At 40.4% G+C, this 12,086-nt stretch overlaps 1 protein-coding gene across 1 annotated transcript; it reads left to right on the top strand.

Moving 5' to 3' along the window:
• Nucleotides 1–626: 626 nt before the first annotated feature.
• On the top strand, nucleotides 627–11,536 carry LOC106023520 (adhesion G-protein coupled receptor G7). The gene is given in 9 exon segments (XM_034073996.1): nucleotides 627–636; nucleotides 1,008–1,157; nucleotides 5,275–5,437; nucleotides 6,855–7,002; nucleotides 8,274–8,320; nucleotides 8,322–8,375; nucleotides 9,491–9,852; nucleotides 11,321–11,468; nucleotides 11,470–11,536. Coding segments are annotated over 9 exon segments (1,149 nt in total).
• The last annotated feature ends 550 nt before the right edge of the window (nucleotides 11,537–12,086 follow it).

Raw genomic sequence — 12,086 nt, forward strand, 5'->3', positions numbered from 1 at the left:
CAGGCTGTTAATATTGTTACTGACTCATTGTATGTAGTAGGAGTGGTACAGAGAATTGAAAATGCATGTGTGAAGGAAGTTAAGAATGAAATGTTGGGAATGTTGTTTTTACAATTGCGATCAACAGTTCAAAACAGGACAGCTGACTATTTTATTATGCACATTAGGAGTCATCAAAACATAGGGGGACTAGGTTATGGAAATCGAAAAGCAGATAATCTTGTTTCTCTACCTGCATTGACACCAAAAGACCCCTTTCAGGAAGCAAGACTAGCACATGAATTGTTCCATCAGAATGCAAAAGGGTTAAAATATGAAATTTGGCATCTCTAGAACAGAAGCAGAAAATATTGTCCGTGCATGTCCACGATGTAGTTTGCATAATAATGGAGTAGGCCTAGGAATAGGAGTTAATCCTAGAGGATTAGCCTCAAACCAAATCTGGCAGATGGACGTTACACACATTTCAGAATTTGGGAGATTGAAATACGTGCATGTTACCATAGATACTTATAGCAAGTTTCTCTGGGCAACTGCACAAACTGGAGAACGGGCTTTGCATGTGATTAGACACTTGACGAGTGCTTTTGCTGTTATGGGAGTACCGCAACAGATTAAGTCGGATAATGGACCAGCGTATGTAGGAATGAAGGTGCAGAGATTTTTGAAACAGTGGGGAGTGAAGCATGTTACAGGTATACCTCACTCTCCAACAGGACATGCTATTGTAGAAAGAGCGCATCAAATATTGAAAAGTTATGTGAGGAAACAGGACGTTGAGGATGTTTATGAGAAATTAGCACGAACTCTGTTTGTTATGAACCATTTGTGTGTATTTGGGGATGCAATGACCCCTCCAGCTGTTACACATTTTCATCAAGAACCTAAAGAAAAGCAGGTTGAACAACCTTTAGTTCAATATAAGAATCCCAAAACAGGATTGTGGGAGGGACCGGTTCCAGTATTATATTGGGGCCAAGGTTATGTTGCTGTCTCTACCCCCACAGGACCAAGGTGGATTCCAGCCAAGTGGGTCAAGATTAGCCATGCCACAATGCCTAAAAGTGACAGTGTTCAGAATCGGAACGATGATGACATTCATGACGGGAATGATGTCGAATCCGTTGTTTCTGAAGCCCCCCAGGGAAAACATCTGGGTAACAATAGCTAATATAACCAGACAATCATCTATCTGATTAGCCTTAGGGTCTGTAACTTCTCCATTCCGCACTTGTTTGATAGGGACCCCCACATGGGAGCCCAATGAGTTTAAAGCATTTGTAAGTAATGTATCTGTTCTCAATTTTACCACAGTGAAGGCCTTTTTACCTCCAGCTGCTAACACGGCTGCAAAACAAGACGGTGGCTGGCAATGTCAAATAGTGTTAAATCTGAATAAAACATTGTATGGGGAACCACAGGAATTAGAGCTTTTTGGCAGCTTAAACACCACCAATAGTACACAAGGAGGTGGATGGTTCAGTTTTATACTAAGAAATGACAATCAATGGAACACAACTCATACCTTAAATTCTTTTTTAACCTTGAACGATGTTAATCAAGCATTATACTCAAATTGTAATGCCACCAACATTACCCGACCACATGCTCTGCCACCAGGAATACTTTTGATTTGTGGAGACAGAGCTTGGAACGGAGTGCCCAGCAATTTACAGGGAGGACCATGTTATCTAGGGAAATTGGTATTATTTCACCCCAATATAAGTATGCTACAAAATTGGACTCGCAAAAGAAACGAACGTGATTTACATGACCTGGAATGTGAGGGCATAGGCGATCCTGTTTTTTGGTCAGAATTTCGAAGTGTTGCAACTGCGGTGCTCCTTCCGGGAGCCACAGCTCGAAAAGCATTGTATTTAGCAAAACAAATGGCTTGTTGGACAAAAAAATGAAATTAATCGAACTTCAGAAGTTTTAGATTTATTATCTCAAGATTCAGTTAGCATGCAACATGCTGTATTGCAAAATAGAGCTGCCATAGATTTTTTGCTTTTAGCACAGGGCCATGGGTGTGAAGAATTTGAAGGTATGTGCTGTATGGAATTAAGCAATCACTCTCAATCTATATATGCTCGCATTAATGAATTGAGAAACCATCTAAATGATTTGAAGGAACAAAATGGGTGGGATCTTTCTGCTCTTTTACGAGGTTTGGGAATCTCAGGGTGGTTACAAGGACTGCTCAAAGAAGGGTTACGCTTGTTATTTGTTATCATTATTATGATTGTTGGCTTTAAAATTGTTATGGCATGTATTACCAAGCAAATTACGAAAATAGCAGGGGTTGCTGTACCACAAGAAAACGGGGGAAATGTGGAGCCACATATTCAGCAGTGGCTAGCAGAGTGCGGAATTGAGGACATGGTGACCTTGGAGGAAAGCTACTGGCAAGTTCAGCAGAAAGAAAATGTTCAGTAAGCAGGATAAAAAGAAGCTGGGGATTCACGAAGTGCTGGGAACTGTGAACTGTTGGCAAGCATACGAGGTCAAGTTCTCACACCTGTGCTTAACCAATCATGAGCTCAGCTTTTGCAATATGTATGAGCTAATTAAGTATGTTATAAAAACATGTGTATGCTTATCAATAAACGGAACTCTGCCGACCTTACATGAGGATGCAGTTTTCCCTCCGCCGTCTTTCCCTCAACAAACACCTCCTTCTCCTCCCATTAACTAGCATCTCTGGGCTCACTAGGTGGCAGCACCACATCATGAATCCAACAATAAAATCCCAAAACGCTAACGGAAGCAGCATACCCTTCTGTTGCATCCTGATGTTGCATCTTGTTAGCATTATAAATATGTACTACCAGTAGTATATATTGATCTAGAGCAGTGATCACGAGATGGTCGAATTCGAGGTCCTCAGGACAGTGAGAAGAGCGTGCAGCAAGCTCACTGCCCTGGACTTCAAGTGAGCAGACTTTGGCCTCTTCAGGAACCTGCTTAGCAAGGTTCCATGGGATATAGTCCTAGAGGGCAGAGGGGCCCAAGACTCTTGGTTAATATTCAAGGATCACCTGCTACAAGCTCAGGAGTGTTGCATCCCGACTAGAAGGAAGTGCAGCAGGAGGGCCAGGAGACCTCCTTGGATGGATAAGGAGCTGCTGAGAAAAATTCACAGGAAAAAAGAGGCTTATAAAAGGTGGAAGCAAGGACAGGTGGCCTGGGAGGAATACAGGGGTGTTGTCTGGAAAGTTAGGAACTGGGTTAGGAAAGCTAAGGCCCAGTTAGAGTTAAACCTGGCTAGGGATGTTAAAGATAATAGGAAGGGATTTTATAGGTATGTAGTGGCTAAAAAACAGACTAGAGACAACGTAGGCCCGCTCCGGAAGCTTTCGGGAGAACTGGCTGCACAGGATTTGGAGAAGGCTGAGGTTCTAAATGACTTCTTTGCCTTGGTCTTCACTGGCAAAGGCTCTGGTTGAACCACTCAAGTCTTGGAAGGCGAACGCAGGGACTGTGAAAATCTAGACCTTGGGCCCACTGTACGAGAGGATCTGGTCTGAGACCATCTTAAGAACCTGAATGTACACAAGTCCATGAGACCTGATGAAATCCATCCACGGGTCCTGAAGGAGCTGGCGAATGAAGTTACTAAGCCACTGGCTATCATATTTGAAAAATCATGGCAGACAGGTGAAGTTCCCAATGACTGGAAAAAGGCAAATATAACCCCCATTTTCAAGAAAGGGAAAATGCATGACCCAGGGAATTACAGACCAGTCAGTCTCACCTCTATGCCTGGCAAAATCTTGGAGCAGATTCTCCTGGAAGGCATGCTAGGGCACATGAAAAACAACAAGGTGCTTGGTGACAGCCAGCATGGCTTCACTAAGGGGAAATCCTGCCTGACCAATTTGGTGGCCTTCTATGATGGGGCTACAAAAGTGATGGACAGGGGTGGAGCAGTTGATGTCATCTACCTGGACTTGTGCAAAGCATTCGACAGTGTCGCACATGACATCCTTGTCTCTAAGTTGGAGAGCATTATTTGATAGGTGGACCATTCAGTGGATAAGGAACTGGCTGGATGGCCGCACGCAAAGAGTTGTGGTCAACGGTTTAATGTCCGGCTGGAGACCAGTAACAAGTGGTGTCCCTCAGGGACTGGTGTTGGGACTGGTCTTGTTTAACATCTTTGTCGGTGACATGGACAGTGGGATTGAGTGTGCCCTCAGCAAGTTTGCCAATGACACCAAGCTGTGTGGTTTGGTTGATACGCTAGAGGGAAGGAATGCCATACGGAGGGACCTTGACACACTTGTGAGGTGGGCTGATGCCAACCTCATGAAGTTTAACCATGACAAGTGCAAGGTCCTACACCTGGGTCGGAGCAATCCCAGGCACAGCTACAGGTTGAGCAAAAAGGAAATTCAGTGCAGTCCTGTGGAAAAGGACTTGGGGGTGTTAGTCAATGAGAAAATGACCATGAGCCAGCTTCAGTGTGCACTCACAGCCCAGAAAGCCAACCGTATCCTGGGCTGCATCAAAAGAAGCATTACCAGCAGGTCAAAGGAGGTGATCCTGCCCCTCTACTCTGCTCTTGTGAGACCTCACTTGGGAGTATTGTGTGCAGTTCTGGTGTCCTCAACATAAAAAGGACATGGTACTGTTAGAACAAGCCCAGAGGAGGGCCACGAGGATGATCAGGGGACTGGAGCACCTCCCATATGAAGACAGGCTGAGAAAGTTGGGGCTGTTCAGCCTGGAGAAGAGAAGGCTGCGTGGAGACCTCATAGCAGCCTTCCAGTATCTGAAGGGGGCCTACAGGGATGCTGGAGAGGGACTATTCATTAGGGATTGTAGTGATAGGACAAGGTGTAATGGGTTGAAACTTAAACAGCAGGGGTTTAGACTGGATATAAGGAAGAAATTCTTTACTGTTAGGGTGGTGAGGTGCTGGAATGGGTTGCCCAGGGAAGTTGTGAATGCTCCATCCCTGGCAGTGTTCAAGACCAGGTTGGATGAAGCCTTGGATGATATGGTTTAGTGTGAGGTGTCCCTGCCCATGGAGAGGGGTTGGAACTAGATGATCTTAAGGTCCTTTCCAACCCTAGTTATTCTATGATCCTATGATTCATGGGAAAAAAAAGCTCTTCTTTTTTTCTTAAATGGATTCTAAATAAACATCTAAGCAAAAGTCTGCTGTAAATACTGGATGTGTGAAACAGCATACTGTAGGCTTCTACAAAGGCACCAGCTTCTCTGATATATGCTATTCATACCTTCTTTTCTGTTTGCCTTGGGAAGGTTCATCAGGTAATGGAAGAGTTGGCTTTGCCCTGTATCAGAAAGACAAACTTTTCCAGTCAAGGATTTATCAGACTCGCTCTAATTCCTCTAGACAAATTATCTCTGGCAACATTGATGGTGGAAGGACCAGCAGCACCGAAATAGCCTTCAGTCCCAAGGTAAGCCCCAAGTAAAAATGTATTGGTAAGTCTGAACCACAGGCTTCTCTTGCTCTACTACCTGTCTTCAGACCTTAGAGAAAGACACTCAAGCAGAGGGTTTTCTTTTGCATACTGCCTTGATTTCTGTCAATAAGCTGTTGAGAGATCTTGTGGGATGCATAGGTGATGTAAGTGAATAAAACAGTTTTCATCTTTAGTGTCTAACACCTTGTGTTACTGATTCAGTACTGCTAAACTAGGATGTCTGCAAGCAAAACTGTATTCCATAAAAAGTTATAGGTATACCAGAGCGGATTTGTCCTTGGGTACATTAGTCCTAAAGCAAGAATTTAAAAAGCTAGGATGCTAGAGGACAATTTTTCTTTCCAGAAGACTATTATAATTATTGGAATAAATAAAAAGTCAACATGACTGGTATAGCCCAACACACCCATCAATGTGGGAAGTGTTAATTTTTCATGCCATCTTCTAACTCCTGTTTCCAGTTAAAATCATTGTGCATTTTATATTGACTTCCTTACCCAGGAACTGATTCCAGATGTCGCTGCTTTCTTGCAAGAAATGCTCTATGTGAGTGCCCATTTGCTTAAATAACCAAAGTTTTAGGTAATATATCCTCATGTTTTGAATGGTTTCTCCAGAAAACGGCTTCTTCTTATAATATTTAACAAGGTTTTAAGCTCAAATACATGCTTAGATCACTAATCACCATTATGGATCCACACACTTAAGTGATCTGGAAAACACATGTAAATTTTAAGGAAATTGCTAAACCAAACTTCTAATTGATTTTACTCCTGCTTTTATCCCTCATTTTTAATTGAATTACCTAGTACCATCAATAGTTGCTTTCACCACTTATTTCTATTTCAAGCTGCTCATAGCTTATTAAAAAGCTGTTTTAATTGCAGTACCCTGTAGAGCTATGTTGTCTCAAAATGACTGCATGCAGTTTGACATATGAGTGCACAAGCACTGCAATGCTGCAGGACAGGAGAGGATAGTTCATGGCGTTCATCGTTGTTTACTTCCCATTCCAGTGTGGATTCAGCTTCAGTTGGCAGTAATTTGATGCTACTAATATCTGAGAGCTATTCTTTGGCTTATGCAGAATTCATTTGGCAGTTTTTTAATGACTGGTCTGTGTGCATCTGAACTGTACTTACCTGAATAATTTACAGAAATGGCTAATTTCTTTGGCAATCTTAACTGAGAAAGGCACACAAAAGTAACTTCAAAATGCCAAATTACGCTGTTATTAATATCGTTCATAAGGTTTACTGGAAACCCTGTAAATCCCTAAGTAGCTGTCAGCTCCCTTTTCAGAGGACAATTATCAGTACACACTATTTGCCATTGCATACCTCTTTATGTTTCTGTAACCACTTTTTCTCCTTGCATTCCCAATCTATAATAAAACATATTCAAACTGTTGCTGTGTTATCATGCCTGTGTCTTTTGGGACTATATTGTCAATGACTGAGGCACTGCAGGCTGCAGAAAAGGAAGAGGCCAGTTCTTGAGATGCAGGTGTAATCACATGATTAATTTTGCTGTTCTGATGGTAGGGTGTTGTGCTACCTCAAATGAGGAGAGTTCGTGTTTTTTCTCTTTCATTTGTTTGGTTGTTTCCAACTGTTATTACCAGCATGCCAATGTAAAGGCATATATGTGCCGAGCTAGAAGGCCCAGGATTTAAGATGTTCCCATGTACTTGTTTTTGACCTGTGGCACAGCTGGCACTGGGACATACAAGTTGTCCCTAGGCTGCTGGAAAGCTAAGCATATAGGTGAGTCCTGGCTTCCTCTGACACACGTTGTGGCTGTGCCCACCTGCTGGGCACCCCAGCAGCAGGGAAGGGCTGGCACAGCTCATTCCCCTTGCTCAGCTCTGGTAGTCTCCAGCTCTGCATCTCTATTGCTACAGCTGATTGTTAAGTGAATGTACATCTTGAACCAAAAGTGCCCCAAGACCAATAGTAGAGAGCTTGGGATCTGAACTAGCTGTGACACTGCCTTGGGCTGGCTAAATGACTCAAAAGTACCTAGGATTAACTACTTCCTTTGCTTATGTTTATAAAACACAATCTATCTGTTACCAGTAAGTTTCAACTATTGCCCTCTTGTATTAACAAGGCTATTCTGGAATGACTGTCTCCAACATTCCTTATTCTTTCAATATTTGTTTCAGCTTCTCTAAACAAAACACTCCCTGGGTAAATCACATCTATGGTCACTGACTTCAGCAGTGTCAGGATTTTAAAGCTTCTTTTTATTTTGTCTCCAGAAAACAGCATTTCTATATTTGTAATATTTACTTGTTTCTGCATTTCTCTTTATCTTATGCATGTCCTTACTGCACAAAATGACTATATTATAGAGAAGATTCCCATCCATTTATGCAAATATAACATTATTTGCTTTTTCACTAAATACATTTATATTTACCTGCTGCTTTATTGTCACTATACAAACAAAGACTGATTTTGATTTGCATTCTGTGTAATATCTTACTGTAGGCCTTACCCTCAGAAGCCAAAATTCACAATGCACATCAGTACAAAAAGTTGAAGCTACTTTTTTCAGTCTGTGTCACCTTGTATTTTTCTCTGAATATTTTAATCTGCTATTTTGTTAAATATTGACTGACATTGTGGAGTCTGTGTGGAGTTCTGCACAATCTTCTCTAGTTTTGAGGTCCATAATAATTCTATGTGATCTGAAAATTCTGGCAGTCAGAACTTCACTAAAACATTTTATTTTCTATGTGCAACACAAATTTTAGAGAGAAATCTATCTCTTCTCATCCTATAACTGATGCAATTTGCTTCCTAGGCCTTTCAGATCAAACATAAATATGCAAAGCCTTTGGAGTATATTTCTTGGATTGTCCATGGCTGATGTGAACATTATCATTTTGTTTCAAAAATTCAGTAGGTAAGAGGGAAGATGTAAAACTGCAAGTATTTAATTCTAAGTTACAATATTTTGCTTTTTATGTATTTTGAGAAAAACAAAGAGAATAGTGAGTTTGGAACATATTTGTCACCTAGATGAAACTTTAACCTGTTTATGTCAATATTTCAATGTGAGAATACATATATATGCATATATGTTTATTATTCAATAAATCCACTTTCAAAAATGCAAGCTTTGAAAATAAATGGTACCACAGAGTACAGAATACTCCAGTATGGTGAAAGGCCAAGCCTTTCATAGGAAACACTGGGCATGGCTGCTGACAAGAAAAATCTTTCCATTGCTTTGACAGGGCTTTCTGTTACCTATTTGATAGTTTCTATACTCTATTGCTTTCTGTTTATAAACTGTCTGTAGGGAACAGATGATTTCAAAGCACCATGATTATACAGCAAGGTAGGTTATGTGCACTGCTTGTGCTACAGTTTTATTGTGAGTGACTTAATTCAAATACAACTGCAGCAGATTTCCTTGATGGACATGCCTGTGATAAATGGTGTCGTGTGATTCCCCCTTGAACAAGGAGCAAAGTATTGCCAACAGAGTTGTAGTTATTGTAGATGAATGCATGCTTCTCATTCTGCTTGCACTAATGTAAGTTTGGAGCAACTCCATGAAGGTCAATGTATTTAAGACTGTAGGAGCCTCCAGACTGCCTTTTAAAGGCATTTATAAGAAAGAGTTTGGAAGTGGAGGTTTATTATTCTCTTGGACCTTGAAGAGTGTTTAGAAATACTTGTCTTATCCTATTTCACCTCTTAACACTTAAGAAAAGGATTCTAAAAGGAGCAGTGTGGAAAACAGAAAATGCATCCCAACTGCTGGTGGAAAAGCCTAACCCTAAAACGTACTGGGTATTCTCTGTTCTAGCTGAAACTGGACAAAACTGATGGATTTATTAAGTTGTCTGACAGTAATGATGGTGTAAAATTCTGCAAACAGGTTATTGCTTTGTTTTGTCTCTGTATTAAAGACGTACTCTACCCTGCCTTTAATATCAGTTGAAATGAAGAGACATTTTACAGTTTTAATTATTTTGCTTTACTTTTTTTCTCCTATATTCCTACCAATAGGAAAACTTGAAAGTTATCTGTGATGTGAATGTGAGTCTCTTGTTCCTCTATGCTAATTTTTAACATCATCTTCATCACTGAAATTGAAAACCGAAGTGCGAGGAATCACAGTGACAGTACAACCAGTCACTACCAGCAATACCTTCCTTATGATACCATCAGTAACACCTTACTCACATCTGACTTGGTAGATCCTCCCGCAGACTCCTGGTGTACAGCTGTGGCTGTCCTACTGCACTATTTTTTGTTGGCGACATTTATGTGGTCAGCACTCACTTCTGCACAGCTGTACTTCCTGCTGCTTAGAGCCATGAAGCCCCTGCCTGAACACTTCCTTATAACCATGTCAGTAATCAGATGGGGTAAGATTTAAAGTCATATGGCATTGAAAGTGATAGCTTGTTCACTGGCACAACAATACAAGTCTGTTGTGTGCTGGAGAAATTTTCCCAGCAGTTAAGGCTTTCAACAACCTGCTTCTGTGAACTAAGTAAAAAACACTTTCAGATATAGTCATTGCACATATGGACTCCAATTCTTAATTTAGATATCTCTGAAATTCCTCATGACCTCAAGCCAGAGCCTTGCATACATCCAAAAGCAAGGAGTGACTGACATGAATTGATACAGTAATTCTGAGCCTAATAACAGAGATAATGGAAAAAAAAAGAGTCAGATCTATTTGTTCTATAGGTTGGTAAGTTAGTATAGCCTGGGATCTTGTTCGAAAGCAGTTACAGGGATTCAGAATTTTTGTTCAGAAAGGGATGCTATCCTTCTGCTCTGTCACTCATAAAATTCTTCCAGTTGTACAAATCAATGTGGGATTTTATTTCAAAGTCACCTCTGAAAGGACCTTCCTGTCTGAGTAGCGTATCTTCTATCTGATCATAGATAAAATCATATTCAGAATGAGTATCAGGAAAAAACTTCTCTATCAGCTGTGGGAAAGACTCTCAGGGAAGTAATTAGAACTTCATTGCCTGAGACTTTTCATGATGATCCTGGATAAAAGCCTACAGAAAAACACCTGCCTCTGCCCACAGTCCTGCTGGATTATTGGCTTTATAGTCATATATGGCATATGAAGTACAAAGTACGTGGATCAATGGATCCTTCATTATTACACTACTGAATATATTCTACAAAATAGCTAATTGGAAATATGTGAAAATCCGCCCATATCGAAATGATGTTTATTACCAGTTTAATCTAAGAAAAACGGAGCGCCTGTACACTAGCGTGGATCAGATCTGCAAACTCTCTGTGCAAAAAGTCCTGAAGTGATTATTACTACACTGATGGATGGATTAGGCCCATCCTGATCATGTGTTCCTGGAATTGTGATCAGGGAACAGAGATCCTTTTATTTAGAACTATGAGCTTTTTTTTTTTTTTTTTTTTTTTAACCCCAAGATACTCCCAATTAGTTCTTGAAATGAGAATTTATAAGAATAGAACAAGTACAGAAATTTTGAAGTCCTGCTTCTACCCATGTGTCTGATTGAAGTGCTGACATGACACACCAGCCACATGTAATGCTTATAGCATGCTCAAGCAGGTTTTTACCTTCATCTTACGTAGCAGAGGTATATGATCCTGACACATAGCTAATCCATTATAATGTGCAAATGAGGCAACTATAGTTGCAAATCCATAGCTACATGGAATATCTTTACTATTCAAAGTACTTCTTGTATTTCAAGGTATTAATGTCATTGTTAGGGGTTACTGAAAATTGTTTCATGGTTGCTTTTCAAGACAAATAATATTGACTAATCTTTTCTGGATTTAAAAGGAAAATATTAACTCCACTTTTTAATTTACAAGGACTTCAGATCTGTATTCTCCACACTTTCAGATCACCAGCCTTCAAAACCAAAGTTTCCAAGGTGTTTCCTTTTATTTGGGTGCCAAGGGTATCCCAGTATCTGCATTCAAAAACTTACTGCGTTTCAAAAATACACCCTGAAAAACTCACAGGAAACTTTCTGATCAACACAGACTTTATCAGAGAATATTTCCTTGTCTACTTTCCTTAACTAAAGTTAGGAACCTGTAATTTGTGAAACATAATCCTGCATTTTTCATGGTTTGCTTTATGTAGATCTCACGGATATCTTGAATGACATTATACTACTACAACTGCAGGTAGCTTGAAATAGATCATAAGCCAAGACCACCAGGAGTCAAAAGCAGGACCACACACTAGCAAGACAGTGTGATTGTTATCCCATAGTGCAGTGCTAGATTCTCTGGCTGCTACTTGTGCTGCATGTCACTGAGGAAGGTCTTTCAAAGGAGCTGAGGTTATTACAGTTTTATATTACAGTACAGGTGTACAGAAATTGTGCTATTTATGCCCTTCTCATTTTTCAGGCCTGTTGAACATGTTTATTTAGCCTATGCACTGTAGCTCTCCCTTTTGTAAGAACAGTTTTAATTTAATTAGAAACCAAAATATAAACAAGCAAATAGCACAGTTCTTACAGTTCTTATAGGCTCTGGGCCCGAATTCTATTTACTACTTCAGTAATATGTTGGCTTGGTCTTTCCAGAAGAAAATCTGTATCTTACAATGGTTTTCTACATTTCT

The sequence above is a fragment of the Melopsittacus undulatus genome, unplaced genomic scaffold (genome assembly GCF_012275295.1).
Source record: "Melopsittacus undulatus isolate bMelUnd1 unplaced genomic scaffold, bMelUnd1.mat.Z mat_scaffold_412_arrow_ctg1, whole genome shotgun sequence".
NCBI lineage: Eukaryota > Metazoa > Chordata > Aves > Psittaciformes > Psittaculidae > Melopsittacus > Melopsittacus undulatus.